This window comes from Hydra vulgaris, chromosome 15, assembly GCF_038396675.1.
Source record: "Hydra vulgaris chromosome 15, alternate assembly HydraT2T_AEP".
NCBI classification, from domain to species: domain Eukaryota; kingdom Metazoa; phylum Cnidaria; class Hydrozoa; order Anthoathecata; family Hydridae; genus Hydra; species Hydra vulgaris.
The window spans coordinates 38,404,002-38,427,500 of NC_088934.1; the positions used below are offsets into that span (position 1 = coordinate 38,404,002).

The window sequence follows — 23,499 nt, forward strand, 5'->3', positions numbered from 1 at the left end:
GCAGCCACGTTCTCAACTTAGTTTTAAATTCTACTTCTTCTGTTTTTAAAATTGTATTGTAAAATCACATCTTGTGCTGCCATTGTCCCGATTTTTACGGAGGAGAGCTAAAATAACTTTGTTATTATTATTTACTATAACGATTATTTATTATATGTTTTAGTTATTAACTAAAACAAAACATTTGAAAAAACAAAACCGGGACCGCGAAGAGCAATTAAATAGGAAGTTCACGTCTCCATCCTTACCAATGTTGCTTATTAGACTAGAGCTGGTGTTGTTCCTCGGAGCTAATGGTTCTGAGCAAGAACTCTAGCCATTGCGCTACGGCTGCACAATTATGAAAAAAAAATTAGATAGATAACCACCATTTTCATCAGTACACAATTGGGCTCTTAAGCATGTGTTTTAACACATGCTTAAGAGCCCAATTGTGTTGATTAATACGATACCTGTCCCCTTTCACTGTCACTGCATTACCAACTTCATTCTCAAAAAAGTAGTAATTGTCGATATAAAATCCGCCGAAATGATGTTATAGACATGCCCAGTCGTCCATAACGATTTCGCGTCGATGTTGCTGTATGTTCTTCGAAACTGCCTCGTACACAATCAATGTTCACGTGGTGTTCACTATTCTCAATTTTTCTGTTTGTAGTAAGTCTGACACTGAACCTTGTTGTCGGAACCGTACACATAAACGATTAATTGCGGTTGGAATAATGCATCTCTGGTGTTGAAATAAGTGAGAAAGTAAAATTCTACCACTTTGGTCCGTTGTTATTTGTGTAATTTTTTATATTGGTGTAACAATTTTAGTGAAATTTTATGAATTTTATTCGATGAACAAAATCTGAAAATAACAATAAAAAAAGTCATAAACTAAAGAGTTATTCAATTTTTACACGCTAACGTCAATTTTTACACGCTAAAGCATGAAAAAATGTTTTAAATCGGTATTCTATAATATGTACAACCGTTTTAAAACAATTTTGCATTAGGATTTTACAGTTTTTTATGAAAATTTGGCAAATACTTGTTCACCGAAACTGTTAATTTAGCTGGGTAAATACTATAACAGTTTGCGTAAATATGCAGTAGTTCGGTCCTATATTGCTTCCTTATTGTTCAAAGACAATATAACAATCTTCTTTTGATAATTATTATTTAAAACTTCTCGGTGATGAACCACAAAGCTAGTTTATAAAATTCAATTCAAACACAATAATTCTCATTAGCTAACCGCAATGCAAAATTAACAGGATATAAAAGCTACCTAATCAATACCGTCAACAAATTATTTCAAATGAGAAAGAAATTTGATACCGAAAAAGTTGAAAGGATAAACACAAGAAGATAATCTTAGTTTCCTAAACATGACGTTTTTTATTTTCATTGCTCTTTCCACGTTTGTTGAGATCAAACTATCAGCTCCAGTTGTTGAAATCAAATTATCAGCTCATTTTATAGGTAGATTATGTTATAGAATCATGTTTTTTTATTTTTTTGTTTTTATAGTAATTTAATATATTTATTATTGTTAATTATGAGTAATTAAATAATATTTTTCTTAATAAAGTTTACTAATATTATTAGTAATATCTATGATAATTATACTTAGCTCTTAGAAGTTTTTAATTCCTGTTCATTTTTGTTTGCTTATATGAAAATATATGAAAAGTTTAATAATAATGATAATAATAATAATAACAATAATAATAAAAAATAATAACAATAATAGTAATAGCAATTATAATAACAATGATGATAATAATAATAATAATAATGATAATAATAAGAGGATTGTTCTAGAAATGAATGCGGGTGTGGTACAGTTGTTTTTCAAACAGTCTTCAAAATGTTATGAAAAAATATCTAGTCTTAAATTAGTTCTTAAGGTTATGTGGATAAAATATTACTATAAAAAAATTGAACGGATATTTTTATTTTATTTTGCAAAAGCAAGTTGTTTTTTCTTTTGTATCGGTAATAGGTTTTGCACACAAAAATGCAAATTTTGTTATGAGCTTAAGCAAACATTAATTTTATTAAATAATTAATTAAAAATTAATTATTTCTACATTAAAATATCTGAAAACTTTGCGATTTTTGTTTTTCTATTTTGTTTTGATAATTCAATTAATGAAGGTATTAAGTTATCGCTTTACGTTCATAAAATATAAAATTTTATTTAGTTTTTAATCTAAGACATTACATTTTTATTTTACATAAAAAAAATTAAAATAAATTTCTACAGTCGCTTGATAAATTTCAAATTACTTAGCATAGGTGCTTTAATAAATTGTTTTTAAATTTTCTTAATAAAATTTTAATAAAATGTTTTTAAGCGTTTTATCTACAAAATTTTTATCGATTTGCAACGCAGTGTTGGTTCCTGATAAGAAATAAAATCTAATGGTAAATAATGCTTTTTAACTTGGTGTTATGTTAACATGACTGTTGAAAAATATGATCGTTGAAAATATGATTCATGAAAGTTAAAAAATTAATAGTTAAGATTATGAATCTTCTAGCACTAGTTTAGTATAAACAAGTTTCTTATGAAAAACGTATTAAACTTTAATTTATCGGCGTTTTTTAAATTTCATTTATTAATCTTTTTGCATCTTTATGACAATTTAAAATTTGAGTCTATTTTAAAAAGTGTGGAAATTTTACACGGTCATAACTTTTTTAAGTTAAAAGATTAAATGAAATTTAAAATCTGTTAAAAAAAATTGAGTTTTAGTATATTATGCTAAAAAAATACTTTGTATTAAATGATTGCCCACGGAGTAGGGCGGACGAACTTTTTGAGGCATTTTTATTCTCAAGCTCTAATATCGCGATTTTTCACAAAGCATTTTCATTTGACTTAAGCATAAACACACTTAAGTTTAGAGTTTGCGCAATGCTTGAAGTGATTTAAGTTGTAAAAATTTAAGTAGTAAAAATTATTTTACATATAACTTTTTTTAATTTTATATTTATTTTTAGAAAAAAAAGGTGTTAGTACAGCAGTTGAGACTTTAAATATTAACAATAAAATAACATTAAAAGATATAAACTATACAACAGCATCTAACAATTTAAATAATGCAACTACAACTAATCATATAAAAATATTGAATAACAATTTTGAAGAAAAAAATGCTGTCAATGCAGATTTAAACGTTAATGAAGGTTTAAATCAGAATATAATTCGACTATACCAAAACGAAGAGAGTGTTCAACCGACAGGTTTACTCTCAGAGATAAGTAACAACGATGAAAAACTTTATAACAGTTTAAACAACTCTGAAAATAATGTTGACAATAAAAATGCTAAAGACGCAGTTGAAATCGAAAACGATAGTTTAAAAGCTGATCGCGCTGATACTGAAACGGCAAATGAAGCTAATGAAATGGAAGATAAAGCTAATAAAATGGAAGATAAAGCTGGTGAAATGGCAAATGAAGCTGATGAAACTAGGGATAAAACTGGTGAAACGGCAGATGAAGTTGATGAAATGATAGGTGAAGATGATGACGAAGCAATAAACGAAGCTGATGAAACAGCATATGAAACAGATAATTATGAAATGGTAGACAAAGTTAATGTAATGGAAGACAATTCATTTGTAACGGTAAATGTTGTTGGCGACACAGAAGATAATGCTGACGAAATGGAAAATGATGTTGATGAAAATATTGAAAATGGGGTGAATCTAACTGATTTACCTAATGAAAAAAATGCTGAATATGATGAAGATCTAGCCGACAACTTATTTAACGGAAACAATGAAGATGAAATCGATAATAATGATGATATTATTGATGAAAAGATTTACAAATAAGAACAATACGATAATAATGAACTATAATCTCTAAATATTACGACGAAATTAACAAGAAAAGTAAAGAAGAAAATATAGATCAATACAACGTGGAAAGATCTGAAATAGTTGTTAGCGGAAAACTTTAATGACAACCAACAATAATCAAACTCTTTGAAAAATATATTTTTAAACAAGTGAAAAAAACTGAAAAAAAATCTCATTTTTTTAATAATAAAGAATGCTTCTTTTAATAAAAAAGAAATTAAATTTAAAAACCTTGTAAAACGTATAAAAATAATATGAAAAAAATTTTAAAGAAAAAAATGAAGATCAGTTTAACGTCAAAATGTTTTTAAATTAAACCGTTTAAACCGTTTAATTAAACATTACAAATTCTCATAAATGAATCGCGGTAAATTAATTGCTTCGATAAACGTACAGTTGCAAACAGCTCAGTGCACAGTGGGCCAGTAGGTGGACAAAATGGGAAAAATTTTAGTTGTCTAATCTTGAAAACCTATTTAATTTTAGTATCTACATATATTAGGAGAAATCTATTGATAATTTATTTATATTAAACCCCTTAGTTACCAGGACTCTAAGCATTTGAATATTGAGATAAAAAAAAAAAAATTATAAATTAGTAATTGACGGTGACATCAACGTTGTGTTATATTTCAATTACATCTACGTTTTTGAAACAAAAAATTAGTACATGTTATTCTAGAGTATTTAGAGATAAGAAAAACCAATGTGTGAAATAAATTTGTCATAGCATGTTATCTCAGTTATACTTTGAAAATCACAGATTAAAAAAAAAAAATTCTTAAGAAACTTATTTTTTGCCGCACAATAACTAATAATTACCACAATTTGCCATGTGTTGTCTTATATTTATTTGAGCTATATGATGCTTCAATCGAGTTTTAATTGATTGCTCGTCCCCTTAAATCCCCGTTCAGATTTTATGTATGTTTTAACTTGGTTGCTATGGTACTAAATTTTGCATAGCAATAACTCATTTTTACATTAACGTTGTTTTAACAGTATTTTACTTGCGCTAAATACACAATATTGGGGGTAGGTATTAAAATGAGATTCAGAATTCTTATGAGGTTAACTTTTTTTGGTTACTATGGATACCTTACTTTGCATAACATAGCAACAACATATTTTCGGTAGTTGTTAGTAATTTAATTACTAACACTGACAGTAATTTAATTACTTTTAATTTTAATTACAAACACTTGTAGTAACTTAATTACTAACAAGTATTAGTAGTCCAGGCGGCATATATATTATAACATTTTACTTTTAAATACAAAATACTTGTTACAATAATTATTTAGATATGGTTTTGTTAAACTTAGACATTCATAATTTTCTCCAAAAAAACAATCTTAGTATTTCAAAACAAAATATTACTGAAGATATATTAAAATTTATTCAGCCAAAATTTGCTGATTTTAAAGACGTTGATTTTAGACATGCTGTTCAACGATTTGTTTACTTGTATAAAAAAAAGTGGAAATCTGCAAACTATACTGTGAAAAATTTTAAAAAGAAGTTTGTGAACTGGCTTAATGAATATTTAATTGTCAGAAAAAAAGACAATGAACCAACTGCAAGTAGACGTGGTCGAAAACCAGTTGCATTTGATAATAGTTCTAATAAAACTAAAAAACGGCGTGTATCTTGTTTAATTGAATCTCATTCATCCAATGAATTATTTTTTGCTGCTAATAAAAAATTTAGAGATGAATCTGTTGTTATTGCTGCCAAGAATGTTTTAAATATATCAAATACAGATAAAGCAACTAAATATTCAGCAGACGAAGCACTGGCTTTAATAATTGATGCAAGTCTGACAAAAGCTTCCTATCAATTGATTAGAAGCGGAGCCTTGGAGAAAGAATATAACATCTACCCCGCTTACAATGATGTCAGAGATGCAAAATTGAAATATTATCCTGCAAACATAACAGTGGAGGACTATTCAGCTTCAGTTCCTTTAAAAGATTTAATGACTCATACTTTGCAAAGAATCTGTGCAGTTCAGGAACCTGTGCTAAGGCACTTGATATTGAACGACAAAGCAATAAAAACAATGACACTAACGTGTAAGGCTGGTTTTGATGGTGCTACTGGCCAAAGTATTTATAAACAAGTTTTATCAGAACCCGACATTAACAGAGATTTAAAGCGTGAAGAATCATTATTTATTACTTGTCTTGTCCCATTGGATTTGACTGGATTTAACAACAGCAACGAAAAGGTGCCTATTTGGAGAAATCAAAAGTCGTCCTCCACAGCCTATTGTAGACCCATAAGATTTGCATACAAAATGGAACCCAAGGAATCTGTGATTGAAGAAGATCAGTACATTAAAAGTGAGATAGAAAGCTTGGGTATGATTTTATTAGAGGTTTGCGGATCTTCTATTGAAGTGAATTGTATTATTGAACTTACAATGATTGATGGGAAGGTTCAAATGATATTATCTGAAAAAACTAACTCATACCAATGCTGTTCAGTGTGTGGTGTCTCTCCAAAAAATATGAATAGTCTTGATATTCTTAATTTAGATTATACTAACAGAGAGTTCAAATATGGTCTTTCCAGTCTTCATGCATGGATTCGATTTTTTGAGATGTTATTGCACATTGCATATAAAAAAGAAACAAGAAAGCAAGCAAGATCTAAAGAACACAAAGAAAAGGCATCTGTAGCTAAACAAAAGATTCAGACTGATTTTATGAACAAAATGGGACTTGTTGTTGATTTCCCTAAAAGTGGTGGTTCTGGAACAAGTAACGATGGCAATACCTCAAGGCGTGCTTTTGCAGCATATGAACAAACAGCTGAAATTCTGGGTATTGACCAAAACCTTATATTCAGATTTTACATTATCTTGGTAACGCTCTCTTCAGGATATGAAATAGACTGCTTAAAGTTCAAGGATTATTGTTTTGACACTTTTAGACTATACGTGTCCCTTTATCCATGGTATTACATGGCTCAATCAGTTCACAAAGTATTGATACATGGACATGACATAATTAAAAGCCTTACATTACCCATCGGACTTATGTCAGAGGAAGCTCAAGAGGCTAGAAATAAAGACTTTAAATCTTATCGCGAAAATTTCAGCCGAAAAACATCCAGAAAAGCAACAAATACTGATCTTATCAATAGACTCCTAGTTTCCAGTGATCCTGTTATTTCATCATTGCGTAAATCAACATCACACCAAACAAATCATAAAGCATTTCCTTCAGATGTTTTACAATTACTTAAACAATCTTCAAACGATATTATTGTTTTATAATTTTTTGATGTAATTTAAAATTGATAACGTTTTCTTGCACTACTTTTTGCTTTTATTATTCCTAAAACATTATTTACCTAAATACTCAATTTTTATTCAATATAGGTGGGTCAAAAATCCGATAAGATATTCAAATATCAATTTACCACTTTGTAACTAAGGAAAGTATCCGGTAACTAAGCAATATAAGTATCCATAACAACTAAATTTAAAAAATTATCACTTTTGTAAGAAGTGTGATCTCATATTGGTACTCATGCCAAATTTAGTGAATATAGCACTTATAAAATATCTGCAGATAACAAAAGTAGGTTGTTGCTAAGCAAAATAAAGGTATCCATAGCAACGAAATAAAAAAATATTACCTTCATAAAAAGCGCAGACATCATATTAGTACTCATACTAATTTTAGTGAATATAGCTCTAATATTAAATTAGTTATGAATTTTGTCCAGTAAAAGTGCATTCTGGCCCACTGTGCAGTGCTAAAATACGCAAAACGCATATGTTTCACATAAATATCGGTTAAATTCTATGATAAATAGTAGTAAAAAAAAAGATTGTAAACATGAAACATGAATTTTTATTTTTCCGTAAAATCTTTGTAACCGTAGTATAAATAATTTTTAAATAGTAGTTTGCAAATCTAGACAAAATAGTGTATAAAACTTTGTTTTCAGGGAGTTTAGAAATATACAGTTTTTGTTCAATAATTAAAAACACTTTTTTACAAATTTTTGGGTACCATGAGGTATTTCTAACTTTTAAGTAGATCTAATTTCTCCCAACTTATGCGAAATTATTTTATACATAGTGTATTATATAATCTTTTTTTTTGTTTAATCGAGTAGTCACCAAATGTTGTTTTGTATTATTCTAATATATGCTACTTATAAAAATATAGTTTATATATTATGGAGTTATTACTAGTATATATTAGAGTTGTAGCTAAAGAAAGGAGAAACTCAATTAATGACATGGGAAACTAAACGTTTCTCAACTCAATTAATGACATGGGAAACTAAAGTCTAAATAAAAAACTGAAAACCGTTATTATCCACATATGAATGCGCTTTAATCCAAACCACGTGGCTGTTAACAGGGCCGTTCCGAACAGAGCTTAAAGGGAGGGGGTGATTTTTGCTGACTAAGGCCTAGAAATTATTTTTTTGTCGACTAAGATCTTAAAGAAAAAAAAGGTCCTCGTTTGGCTGATATTTTCCAACTCTAGTGTCCATATTTGTCGACTAATTTGTGAATATAATTTTCCTAGGGAGGTAGTAGTAATGATAGCAATGGTAATAATAAATATTAATAACAATAAGAGGACTGCTGTAGAAACGAATGCGGACGTGGCAATCTCTATGTCCCCCCTCGGGACGGCGCTGGCTGTTAATGCTACATTCATTTATTTTTCCATGAAAAGACTATATTTAATTTCTGGTGTTAAGACAAACATTAAACGACTTTCATTTCAAGACAAGTGACAGAAATTGTTAAAACTTTATTCCCTTAATAACATAACAAAAATCATTATTTTTCTCATGAAAAACATTGGAAATTACACAAATAATTAAAAAAAAAAACATTATTACTATGATTAGGCGCAAGGTTTCTCATGTCATAGGTAACCCCGATGTCATTAGTAACCGCATTGTCATTAGTAGCCTAAAGTCATTAGTAAACCCAATGAATTTTACCATTGCCATAAGAAATACATGGTCTGGTTTTTCAAATATTTAATAAAAACACTTGACAATCGTGCGGTTAGGAATAGAGTGAACAAAATGTGAAAAAGCACTGAAAGGTTGATGCTTCATTTAATTCAGATTATCTTTTTGTTAACTGATATTCATTTTGAAGACAAAAATTTTAATAAAAATGCAGTTGTCTTTCGGTTGGAGCTGTTTAGTGAAACAGTTAAAAATACATTTTCTTGCTGCAATTTGCTCCAAGAAGTGCATATCTCAATGAGAATATGCAAGGTATGCAAAGTTAAATATCATCAACGATCGCAATATTTCATCAATTCAATATTTCTTCACATTTAAATCAATACTTCAATCAATCATCGTAACATTTCTTTGGATTTAATAATAAAAAATCCTGACTATAATAGACCTAAATAACCTACCCTGTATCGTGGTAATGGAGGTTTAATTGCCTTTAACAATTATATGTTAAAAACAGTTTAAAAAAAACTTTTAAATATGTTAAATCAGTAATTGTTCTTAAAATTATTAGTTGAGTATTATTAATTAGTTTCTTTTTTAACTATACCCATATTTTAATGAAAATCCATTATGAAAGAAGCATAACCTTGGTTTTTGTTGTAGAAAATACAAAACATATATAACTTCAAAAAAAAAAACATGATAATATTCGGTATTAAATTTTTTTTTTATTAAACACTCAAAGTCTTTCTAATTACAGGCCCGTAACAACTGGGAGAGAAAGACAGCAGGGGCATTTACCCCCCCCCCCCATCCCCAATAAAGTTTCAAATAAATAGTTTTGAAAAAAATGACTGAAAAAATGACTTAGAAAAAAAAAGGTCCTTAAAACTATTTCAGGGTGGTACTGCCCCTTCCCCCATATAATTTTTGTTCTTACGGACCTGAATTATTGCAGGAAAACTAACTAGAAGTAAAAATTTAACCCCCAGAGTTTTGCTCTAAATTAAATTAAACTAAATCATTGTAGAAAAAAAATTGCGTGATAAGAACTTGTTATTGATATGTTAGTTGCAGAAATAGTTTTCCTGTCGTACAAAAAAAAAATGTTTTACGGAAATATTGTTGGTTTTTCATGTAATATTACTGCGTCTATTTTTTATTTTATTTTGAAAGCGCTCTTTACAAGATAAATAGGTTTTGATTGTTAATTAATACGAAAAGATTTGAAAAAAAGATAAGCAGTACACAAAGTTTTGATAGCAACAACTATGACAGGAACAATCATGGTAAAAAAACTAGTTAGATAACCAAAATTTCTCTCTCCAGACCCGTAAGCAGAAAGCCTTTCTTTCAAGCACATTTTTAATTTGTCTATTTAAGAGAAAAATATTTTATTATATATTTGCCACCGCCACATAGAAACACTTCATTTTCCCTATTCTCTTCTTTTTTGTATATTCTTACTTCTACTTCTTTCTTAGGAATAATGCTTGAGAACCTTCCAGCATATTCTAAAATGTCGAGAAAATCTTCAGGAACTAGTACCACACATTTCACAACAGATGTAAGCCAAGACACACCAAGAGCTAAATCTGCACTTTTATTCTAAAGCTTGATACTTATAACATCAAATAGTAACATGATTCTGTGCCAAAGCACTGAATCATATTACTATTTGATACTATGCACCGTCATCAAAGCAACATCCAAAGTTTTCATATTCTTTTTTTTTCTGATATTTTCCATCTTTATCCAGAACAATTGATTTTAGGATCTCAAAGATTCAAATGTAATTTCCATGTTAAATTTTAGTTGAAAAAAATCTTGCCAACCCACTAAGGCTTTTAATGGCAATATTTTTGTCTTTTACTGCACCATATTAAAGACCAGAATAAATCATCTGCCATCATGAGTTAAAGAAGCATCGAAATTATACAAGCCAGATTTCCTTGATTCTTCTAAGTGCAAGCAAAAAATTAATCAAATTTTGAAAGGAAAATTAAGTTCTCGAGAAAACTTACATTACTGAAACCGCTGATTTCTGATAAGTTACCTCTTAGTGCTAGATCTCGACTGCATAAAGACTTCAGGCTTTCATTATTTCTTCTCACAATATCCTTCCAGTACCGCTTTTCATCCTCCAACTGCTGTTTCAAATGAGCATCAATTTTTTCTTTAGTGTGACTTTTTTAAGGCAGTACTAGACTGTATCACTGTGAACAAAATCACAAAATCAATCAAACGCAAATCTGGTGGTGAAAGAAAGGAAGGTTTTAAAGATATAAAACTAGTTAAAATACTGGTTAACAGTTTTAAGAATTACCCAAGCCTTTCACTTAGGTAACACACAATAATAAATATGGATTTTCTCATAGTTTTGATGTAAAAGTTAGAAACAAACATGGTTTTCATTCTTTCAAAGCACAAAAAGTGCCCAACCATTCTGAAACTCAACAAAAAAGTGCAAGAACCCGCGGCAAAAAGTTGTATGGCAATTTTATTTCTAAAAATTTCTGTATTATTGAAGACGATGAAAATTATAGCAAGTACTATCATCAACCAAAGCGGTTTATTTTATTGCCAAATATAGAGGAAAAGCAGATAAGAAATTTAAATACACAAAACATGACAAGTTTGCTAAAAAAGCTTTGATTTGGCAAGCTATTTGCAGTTATGGCAAAAAATCAGCACCTTATATTTCTCAGTCTATACTTTCTGGTAAAATATATGTTAAAGAATGTTTACAAAAACGCCTTTTACCTCTCAATAAATCACACAATAACGGACCTGTGTTCTGGCCTGATTTAGCTTCAATTCATTATTGTAAACTAGCTATGGAATGGTATAAAAAGAACAATGTGAAATTTGAGCCTAAAACAGAAAACCCTCCAAACTGCCTAGAATTGAGAGTTATTGAAAAGTACTATTATTAAAAAAAAAAGAAAAAAAACAAAAAAGCTTTGCAGAAACATTAAAGATATTAAAATATCATTTAAAAAAGCGTAAAAAAATAGTTTTGATTCTTATTCTGAGCTTATGGGTATCACTAAAGCAAAAGCTCGAAATTTTATTAGATTCCTTCAGAAATAATTAATTTTTTTTTAATATTTGATCTTCTTATATTATTGTATTAAAATTATTACTTGGTTCGAAATAAAAATTGAGGAGTACATTTTTTTAGTTGTTTTTCTGTTTTCACATTTATTCGTATACACGCTTTACCCGAATTATCGGGTAATTTTATTACCCGAATTATCGGGTAATTTTATTACCTGAATTATCGGGTGATTTTATTACCCGAATTATCGGGTAATTTCATTACCCGAAATAAAAGATAATTGGGTAATTTTATTACCCGTATTTCGGGTAAAGAAATCGGGTAATTATATTACCTGATTTTCGAGTACTTCAACGAGTAATTTTTAGCAGTTTAAATCGGGTAATACCCGACTCGAAGGCTTGGATATTGGGTAACTAAAGTTATTAAAATTACCCGTCTAAGGGTACCAAGGGGTATTCGGGTCGGGTTTTCGCTCCCTACTATTTCTTTTTCAACTTATTTTAACTTATTGCGTATTATTCTAAAATATATTATTTGAATTGACATTTTTTTTTCGCTCAGACTTTTTAAAACAATTTAACGTAAGTGTAATACTTAGTTTTTATCGATCAGTGACAGACAGTTTTCAATTTTTTTTTGCTGCTAACTATTACTATTAGGTATTAGATAAACCATCCCCCAATATACCCCCATCCCCCAATATCCTCCAAACATATAATTATGTCAATCTAATGCTGAAAAAACAAAGAAATTTTAAAATTTTTTCTCACCTTTTAGTATACTTTATGTTACTACACTTAGTTTATGTACTAATATTTTTGTACGGATATATGTCTGGAAGAAATAATAGTTTCATTTTTATTATTAGATGAAATACTTTGATGTTGACATTTCTTTAAAAGATAATAACGTTTCTATTCAGGACGCTGAGAAATCATACCGTTATTTGCTAATATTCTTTGACTTACTCTTTGATTAAAACAATCACATTGTTAACAGATCAAGATTTAATAATATTTTAGCACATTTTAAACTGCGCTGAAATACCTGTAAACTTTTGTGCTACCCTAACAACATGGTTTTTACTGACTACACTGCGAACATACCACTAAAAAGTTTATATGACCATACAGCTCAAAAACTTTATTAAGTTCAAAATGATGTTTTATATATGATAGAAAAATGTGACCTGGTAACTCTTTATTATCAAGCAGGTTTTGATGGTTCTACTGGCCAAAGCATACATAAACACAAGATGTCTGTTGAAAGTCTCCGCAATTTGAACAAAGAAGAATCATTGTTTCTAACTTACTTTATTCCAATTCAGATTACAACTTATGTTAGAGAAACTCAAACCATTATTTGGAGAAACCCGAAATTTTCTTCTAATTTATATTTCCGATCTTTAAAATTTAAATTCGAAAAAGAAACAACTAATTTATTAATTATTGAAAAACTACTTTGAAAGATGAAATCTTTAATTTATAAAAACTTTTGTTCAGTTTTGTAATGGCAAGTCTATTTCAATTGGCAAGTTCAATCGAAAATATAATTCAAGTTGCTATGAGAGACCGAAAAATCAAAAATGCATTGCGTGTAACAAGCTCTAGTCAATGTTGCTGTATATGTGGAAGTTCACAAAATGTGGAAGTTCACCAAATGTGGAAGTTCACTAAATGTGGATGTTCTCTAAATGTGGAAGTTCGCCAAATGTGGAAGTTCACCGAAAGACATAAACAACATCGACAAAGTTACAAAACTTTCTTATTCATCGGATGAGCATCAATATGGATTTTCTACAGTTTATTCATGATTTTTAAGTGTCTTGTACATCTTTCATATAAGATACCAATCAAAAAATGGCAAGCAAGAGACAACGCAGAGAAAGTTCTTGTTAAAGAACAAACAATGAGTATACAAAAAGGATTCCAAAAAAAAGAGACTCATTGTTGAATATCCAAAGTGTGGAGGATCTGGAAACTCAAATGACGGCAGTACTGCTCGAAAAGCCTTTCCAAATAAAGATGAATTTGCCAAAATTACAGGAACCCTAAAAACTAAACCCCTACGCACACACATGCTTGGGCGCCTTAAATATCTTTATACCTATGCCAAATGAGGAGGTCTTGGATAAAATTGGGATGGTGGAAGCCTGGGAACAAAAAAAGTTCTAAATTGCTTGAATTTTATTCACGCGATTTAGGGCACAAAATTTGCTCCTTCTCCCACCCTTTAATTAAGAGGTATGGGTAGCCTACCCTCAACACTGGGTTTTAGGCTTTGTTTTCAATATTAATAATCTTGCCTAAGACTTATTTTTTACGAACTTACTGAAGAGGAGTGCCTGAAAAAATCCGCCTTAACTATAGTTTATTTTTATTTGATCCGTCATTAAAACAAAAAAAAGTACAATAAGACTTGAGCGGGACTCGAACTCCACTCCGCTGATATCTTTAACCTATCGTCCAAGCACACACAGGTAGTAAGGAATTTAACTTTATTAAAATTAATATTTTTATATATATTTGAAGTTATTTTTTTAGTTGGGATCCTGTGCCGCAAATAAAAAGGGCTTTGGAGTCGTAAAAAGTATTTAAGGTACCTCCACTTTTTTTTTTTTTTTTTAAAAAGTTTTTATTGGGGGGGGGGGGGGTATTTGAAAAAAGTACGTACTTTTTAAGGGGTAGAGACTTAAAAGTACGCATGGCAATAGGGGGAGAGGGGTGTCAAATTTCAAAATTTTTGGCGTACGTACTTTATGGACGACCCCTTCCAAAAATTAAACTCAAATTGTTAACTTTTTATATACACAAATGTCAACAGCAAACTAAAGGGGTAAATTGTGAGCTTTTAGAATTATGCATTTAATATACTAGGTATAATTGACATATTGTGTACTTTATTAGATGTTTAAGGGAAATGATTTAGTCATTTTGATTAGAAGCACTATGGTGCAGTTTTAGGTAAAAACATCGGCGCGGTGCTATGTAATAAGGCCGGAATGACTTTTTAGGGCACCTAAATAATAAAATTTAAAAACACAACACTCATTTTTCGGTAATTATTAAAATACTATAAGTTATGTAAGGTAAACATAAGCGGTACATCATTTGCATTTACACCTTTCAATGCGGTTATACCTTTATAAGGTAGTCATGTAGTGGTATAACAATTTCTTCGTAAACGAGAAGTTCTTAGTTGCACTCCCACCACTTCACTAGGGGTACCGCGCTTAACTTGCTTTACAGAGCACTGGCTTTGTTTATCAAGGCTTCCGTTTTGGAGTTAAATAGTTGAAAGTGTGTTATAATAACTGTAAAAATTGGGGTATCAAATATTATAAAAAGTTTTTTTGCGAAATTAGGGAGATAAATACAGTAAAAAAAAAACAAAAAAAAACTACATCATTAGATCTCTAACATAATTTTAAAATTGTAAAGTTACCTTATATTATATAAAGTTAACTTATATCTCTTCGACAATAATCTAGTTGCTAAAAGTGTAATTTGTTTATATTTTTGAAACTTGTTAAAAAAAGATTGAGCGTAGAAATTTATTAACTTTTGGTTTTTAATTTATGTATACCTTATTTTGATTTGGATTTTTTCTCAGATCCGAGGATTAATTATTTTTTTAAAATTAATACATAGTATACATGACATGACATGTCATGTTTTTATATGTGTGAGAATCATACATATATGCATTGCTGAATAAATATGTATATATAATTATATTTAAATCAATAAAATTTATATATAAGGTTTGAAAATTTAGTGAACAATGTCTAAACATATAATATACGGTTTATTTAACTATTTCAAATAGCTAAGTAAACCATATATTATATGTTAAGACAAAGGTCACTAGATTTTCAAATCTATTATAAAATTTTAATGTTATAAAAATCATAAAAATGTATGCATATAATGCATATAAATTTAATAACCAAATAAAATTTGATTATAAAATTTATATGCATACAATATGCATACATTTTCTTTATATTGTATTCATTGTATATAAGTATAGTATATATAACATTGTTTAAATACATATTGTAAATTACAAGTTATGTGTGTGTGTATGCATACATGTATAAATATGTGTGTATATATTGTTGTATATATTGTATACAATATTATATACAATATTATATATATTATTGATAAACATTTAATATGTATATATTATAAATATATTAGGGATGTAACAACATTTTTGATACTCAGACTTAAAAATTTTTGTTGTTGTTTTTCATGAATAACTCAAAATATATTAAAAACAAATTCTTGTTAGCATCATCAATACTTGATAGGTACTCAAAAAGAACATACAAAAGCAATATTAAGATTTCTTTTTAAAACACTTTGCTTAAATTAGGAGCAAAATAATATCATATGGTAACACAAAGATTTTACCAGCTTTAAAAACAACAATTGTTTTGATTTAAATCATAAATGCATATGCACTCTAAGATTAGAAACGAAAAACTTTTTTATAGAAAAATCGATCTCGGTCAATATTTTATCATGTCGAAACTGATTGATAAAATATATTGAATTAAAATATTTTTTGCATTCCTAATATGTGTATATATATATATATATATATATATATATATATATAATATTTAAACAACTTTAAAAACTTTAAAAAGTATTCTACACAATAGAGTGCTCAATGTTCTTAAAAGAACAAAGCAATTATATATTAGTAGAAAATCACTTAACAAAAATTTTTTCCATTTAACACTGTGTTTCATCAACAAAGATTCATCAGATTTCTGATGAATCTTTGTTGACGAAACACAGTGTTAAATGGAAAAAATTTTTGTTAAGTGATTTTCTACAAATATATATATGTATATATATATATATATATATATATATATATATATATATATATATATATATATATATATATATATATATATATATATATACATATATATATATATATATATATATATATACATATATAATATATATATAATATAAATACATATATAATATATATACATATATAATATATATATATATACATATATATAATAATATCATATGGCAACACAGATTTTACCAACAACAACAAAAAAAAAAAACTTCACAAACAACAGTTGTTTTAGTAATTATAGTATTATATATTTTTTATTTGTATATATATATATATATATATATATATATATATATATATATATATATGTATATATATACATATATATAAATATATATAAATATATATATATATATCAGAAAAGAGTACCTTTAAAGGAAATGAGTAGCATTACATATGTAGCATATATATATATATATATATATATATATATATATATATATATATATATATATATATATATATATATATATATATATATATATATATATATATATATATATAAATATAAATCAGAAAAGAGTACCTTTAAAGGAAATGAGTAGCATTGCATATGTAGCATATATATATATGTATATATATATTTATATATATATATATATACATATATATATATACATATATATATATACATATATATATATACATATATATATACATATATATATATATATATATATATATATATATATATATATAGATATATATATATATATATATATATATATATATATATATATATATATATATATATATATATATATATATATATATATATATATTAGGCACGTGACATGAAATTTTTCAAATATTCAAACACTAGATTGTTATGTATCATTGGAAAGGTTTTTAATTCAGTAATTTAAAGGTGAAAAAATTGCGGAAGGCCCTTTTTGATTTAGGCCCAGGGTGACTTCGGCGCCAAACCAAGAAATCACTCCAAGACAAGCCTATATTTAAAAATGAAAATTAAATGAGTGTTCGAAAAATTAAAATAAAAATTATAACACAGTAAAAAGCTTACCGAGGAAGTCTTGGTTTTGACTTTGGGTGCTATATGGCAGTGATAACGTGGATGAAGCTGGTAAATTTAATTTCTAAAATTTTTAATATAAAATAAGTTTAATAAAAATTATAAAAAATATTGTTCATTTAGTAAAAAATCAATAAAAAAAAGAATAAATTTACAACATCATTAAGATGTATCTACCATGTTCCTCCCTTTTGCGTCTCTTACCTCCTTTAGTGTCTCTGTAATAGAAAAAGAGAAATACCTTTTATATTGTCGCTTCAAGACAACTTGCACAGTATCAAGGCAAGCAGAAGTCATTTTTTTAAGCTGGTTACCAATGAAGGTTATACGAGTATTAGTGGTTAGCAATGTAGCATATATTGGTTTTAAAATATTAGGGGCAAGAGTATTCCCAAAATAATCTGTTCTTCTGCAAAACTGAGGAGCTGGATTAGATTTACAATTTGTAATTTTTAGCAAAACTTTTTTCACTAACTGAATACCTGAAACATGATCAAAAGTTGCATCCTCTTCTAAAACATAAAACTTTTTTCTCCAAGGCTCAGTAAGGAGTTTTCCAAACAATACAAGCATGTGCATTTCTTTTATGACAGTTTTATTACAAAATGCCCCTCGTAAAATTGCTTGCAAACTTTTACATTTTACTGTTCCAACAGTGAGAAAATGTTTAAACTCACTGTAATGCTTCATAAAAATGAAACAAGTATAAAAAAGAATGTGAAGCCGATTTCTACGATATCTAGGAGTAATACTTCGTAGTTCATTGTTTTCATCTAAAAAATTTGCAAATCCTTTTGGATCACCTTTGATGCTTATAAACCTCATTTTGTTCATGGCTAAAACAATTTTAACTGCCATACAATCATTTCCAAATAATTAACAACTCTCACTCTCAAGAGACTGTAATGCTGAGCGACACGAAACTGCGATTGTGTCCAGAGGGTGCAAATGGCAGTTCAGCTCATTCAAATTCTTGCCCCAGGTTGCACAAACTTTGCTTAAAGTAAGATAGTTGACTGCAGCTCTGTCTGTCATTGTTTTAGATATATTATTAATAATCGAGTTACGACATTCATCAAAGCTACTTTGGTAAAAATCTGAATAAATACCATATAATCAATTGAAGTGCATGTATGACTTTCATAATCAAATGCTGTTCCTCCTGGTAACTGATCTAGAGCAATAACAAGACATTTATCTTAAGATGTTAAGTTAATGCTATTAATGTGGACACTTTCTTGTGTTGTAGCATCAAACCAAAGAGTAAGATTATTATTATGCATAGCCCACTCTGCTGCTTGCAGAGTGGGCTATGCATGATAAGTTTACGACCCCTTTGCTCAACAGTAACTTGATGAGGGATATTATTAAAAATAACACTCCTATATTACGCCCACTTTACTCATAAGGCATGAAATGTTACTTGTTGGTATATTACACAACAACATATTATAAATGGTTATTCTTATTTGTAATGAATATGTTTTTTCATCTTCTGGCATAATTACATTTCTTTCCTCCTTAATATGGAGCAAAACATTCTCCAAACTAGCAATTATCCTGTTAAATACCCTATTTGCGACAATTCAAAATTAGTATTTAAATACTTTTTGCATTCACCATAAAGCACAAACTTTGTTTTTGGCCCCATGATAGCAGAAAAAAAATGTTTAATTTTTATAAATAAAAAATAATATATTTAAATAATGTTAAATATAATGACATTACAATTGCTAACTAAATTACAACTATTTAGTACAATTAAGTAATCTATATGCGAGTGTATCGCATTATTGAAGCTTAAAACAGTTATCTAATTGGAGTATAATGTTAAGGTGTCTGAGTATGCTTTTTTTAATTCTAGTATTCAAACCTTAAAAAGCGTGTCACAGAATTTGGCCAAAAAAACGGTTCTGTAAAATCCGGATTTACGCGTACCTAATGTTATATATGTATATATATATATATATATATATATATATATATATATATATATATATATATATGCGCTTGGGTATAATAACTTTCCACTTTTTTGATAAGTCTGAGCACTGTTCACAAAATATAATAATTTAACAGTGCTTTTCGCATCTTAAATAATTATTCGTCAGAAAATTCAAAGTTGTATAATACATTCCAGTCATTTTATTGAAGTCATTTTATTATCGTCGTAATGTTATTATATTCATTAAAAACATGTTAATATGACTATCGAAAATTAAATTAAATCACCTAAATTTACGTAACTATGAAAACATGTTTAAAAAAGTTAACATAAATAATGTAGTAATATAAAATATATTAACACCTCACAGGGCCGTAAGAGCAAAAATTGTATTTGGGGGCAGTACTACCCCGAAATTTTTCCATTTTTTTAGTCAATTTCTTCAAAATTATTTATTAAAAAAATTATTGGGGTGAGGGGGCAAATGTCCCTGCTGCCCACTCGGTTGCTACGGGCCTGCGTCATTGGTTTAACCTCAACCTTCTAATATTGGATATCATAATGCCGAAACCGGGGCTGTTTCAAACCGAGCTTAACAGCTTCTTGTTATTTTTTGAAAATATTGACTTAAGGGGTGTTACTAAAACTTCTATAACTTTTAAAATATTAAAGATAATTTTGTTTTGTAAAAAGAACAAAAACACCAATAAAATGTTTAATCTTACGACATTTAATGCATTAGTAAAAAAACTTCTTTAAGTTTAAAAAAAAACGCGACAAATGATGAAGTTGGCTGAATTCAAGTAATTTGATGTTACTTTTTATCAAAAAAAATCAGAAAAACTTATTTCTGATTGTTATTCTCAAATATACCCATTGTTTGACCATTATAAAAACAAAAAAACCTTACTTAATTGTTTAAGGATAGCTAAAACAGACTTTATTGAGGTCTGAAAGCAAACCGCACTTTTCGCAAAGTTATGAAAAATGTAGTTAAAAGGGGGATTAACTGTTAAAAGAGTACATTTTTAAACCTAGGAGTTCTTGTTTTAGAAACTTATTTTCCTAAGCCAATAAATTCATTGCATTGCAAAATAAAGCCAGATTTCGATTTTGGAATGTTTAGTCAAAACATTTAAAACTTAAGCATTTATTTTTTTCTGTGCATACAGTTCTAATAATATGGTGTTAAGTTGTTAATAAATAAACATTCACCAAGTCTAATAAAATAATTCATGATCAAATTTGAGTTTAAGTTTTTGAATTAACCTCGCTTTTGGTAGTAGAATTATTTTATAGCACTTGAATCTATAGTCTCTTCTCTCAGTAAGTAAAGTGTTTGAATATACAAATAGCTAATTGAAATCTTTTGAAAATTTGTTTTTATTCCCATTAAAAACTGTTTTATAATCAGTTGGTTTACTGATAGGTTCTTTAAGTAGTAAACTATCTTTGTACATCCAATTGATATCAGATTCATACTCATGCTAAACCAGAAAAACAATTGCTCCACTCAAAATTTTGATAACGTTTACAAATTCTTGATTTATTAAACTAAATTTTTACACCAACTTAATATGAGAATTATATTCCATTCTTTAACCAGCGAGGAGGTATGTAGAGCAGAGGTACTGCAAAGGTAGAACTAACTTCTGGTGATAAACATCAAATGGATATGTTATATATCTATAAAAAAATGTTACATATAATGAAGGACAATACATTTTTTAAATTAAATACACAAACATACAAGATCATACCCAACCAACATACCAGTTGCTCTGATCACAAGTTAATATATAAAAGCTAGATTTTTACATACATTTGATGCAAGATTAGTATTCCATTCTTTAACCTGAGCGAAGGTATTGCATAAGTATAAATAACTTCTGAAGATAGGAACAGAATGGGCACCTACCTAATATATAAAATCATTATATTAAAAAATAATATTTTAAACTAACATTACACAAATATTAGAACAGAATAAAATTATCTTATATATAAATTAAAGATCTCCTATAATTTATCTTACTTGTAAATAGTTTTTTTGTTGTTGTTGTTTTTAATTTTTTAAATATTTTAACTAAATTTGATGACCACAAAGACCTTGTCTATAAAATGAATTTTCGCCACGCTCAGAACACACAACACACTTTCTCACCTTAGAGGCTTGAAGCTTCCTATCAGCTTTGCTGTGCAATTCAAAGCGTTTTAAATAAAGATGCAGCTTCTGCTCCTGATTTCTTACTGAATGCAACTGTCTTAATTCCTTATTTACGCTATTATGCAAACACTCTCCCTCCTCTTCACTTAGCAACCCAATAGTTTTATGGAATTTTACTAACTAAATCCTTATCGCTACTATCAAAACATTTGCAAATTTGGCAATTGTTCTGGCTTAAATCACTAATTTTTGCAATTTTTTTTCAATATTAATTTTTTTTAGCAATCTTACATTTTTGGCACGAGCAGATGCAAATTTACGCTGTGCTGTTTTGATTTTTTTTTTTTTTTTTAAAAGTTGGAACTGCTCCTCCTGTTTTAGCCTAATACTTATAGTCTCTAATTGAGAACTTAATGAGTTACAATGTGTGTTAAGAGACCTATTTTTAGAATTTAAATCTGTAATTTCAGCTTCCAACTTAAATACTTGCATTTAAAATTTTTCTATTTGCTCCATATTTGTTTTATTTTCAGAAATTAATTGATCATTTTGATTCATTCTTTTTTTGGCGTGTTAACTTTAGGCACATTTTATCAAACTCGTCATTACTAGGCATATCAAAATCAATTGGCAAAAGAAAACTCATAAAACTAAATAAATCACCTCTTATTTTAAAGACTGTCATAAAAATGGAAATGACATTGTTACTGATCTTATCTGTCCTAATTAATCGCTTAACAAAAGGAAAGTTACACCTATCTTCCCAACCATTTTTCCATCCAATATGTTGTTTCAGAATTTCCCTCTCAGTTGAATACATTGTTATCAAAATAATATTGACTTATTAATAAATATAATAAAAACAAATAAAATAATATTAATTAACAAATATATGCACTAGATAAAAGTGGATTTAACAACTTATCTGATATTAGTTTGATAATCCAAAGAGAAAAATTCCGCTTAACTTTGTTTACTTTTATACTTCAAAAATTGACTCGCCGAAACAGTTGTTTGGTGAATATTCGTTAATAAATAAAAAAATGGCCCTAGAATGAATCCCTGTGGAAGACCACTTAATACGTTTCTCCATGTTGACACTGCATCGCCTTGAACCACTCTTTGTATTCGATTATTCAAAAATACATCAATCCAGCTAAAAAATTTTTCTTATATTTCATATGGGTTCGAATTTAACCTAAATTGCTTGTGTGGCATGGTATCAAGGTTAACGCATAAAGGTTACGTCATCGCAAAAAAACGCCAACACAAATGTACGCCTAAAACTAACAAGATTAGTTGTAAAACATGACATTTTTGAAAGCATATTTCATAACATACCCAGACGGCACAACTCGTTTAAAAGTTACGCGTGGTTTCTGTTGCGTGTTTAAAACTCTCGAAAACACTAAGAATAACACGTGTCAAGAATAAGGTATTGATTCCATGAAATTTACTATATTTTACCAAAAAACCAGTTTGGATTTTAAGTTTTTAGTGATGGTTTTTCAGTTACAAAAATGGAGTATTAAATTATCTAAAGGTTTCGCAACGAATGTGAAACCATTACTAAAA

General features: G+C 28.2%; 1 protein-coding gene and 1 long non-coding RNA gene across 2 annotated transcripts; one reads left to right on the forward strand and one right to left on the reverse strand.

Moving 5' to 3' along the window:
• The first annotated feature begins 1,112 nt into the window (after positions 1-1,112).
• LOC100197153 (protein PFC0760c) lies at positions 1,113-4,165 on the forward strand. Its single transcript, XM_065819146.1, has 2 exons — positions 1,113-1,470; positions 2,998-4,165. The coding sequence occupies exons 1-2, from the start codon at positions 1,377-1,379 to the stop codon at positions 3,834-3,836; spliced, it is 933 nt and encodes a 310-aa protein (XP_065675218.1). The 5' UTR covers positions 1,113-1,376; the 3' UTR covers positions 3,837-4,165.
• A 16,957-nt stretch (positions 4,166-21,122) lies between these two features.
• LOC136091508 (uncharacterized) lies at positions 21,123-22,980 on the reverse strand. Its single transcript, XR_010644037.1, has 2 exons — positions 21,518-22,980; positions 21,123-21,443 (listed from the first exon to the last, which is right to left on the reverse strand). It is a non-coding gene; the product is annotated as an uncharacterized LOC136091508 (long non-coding RNA).
• Positions 22,981-23,499: the final 519 nt, after the last annotated feature.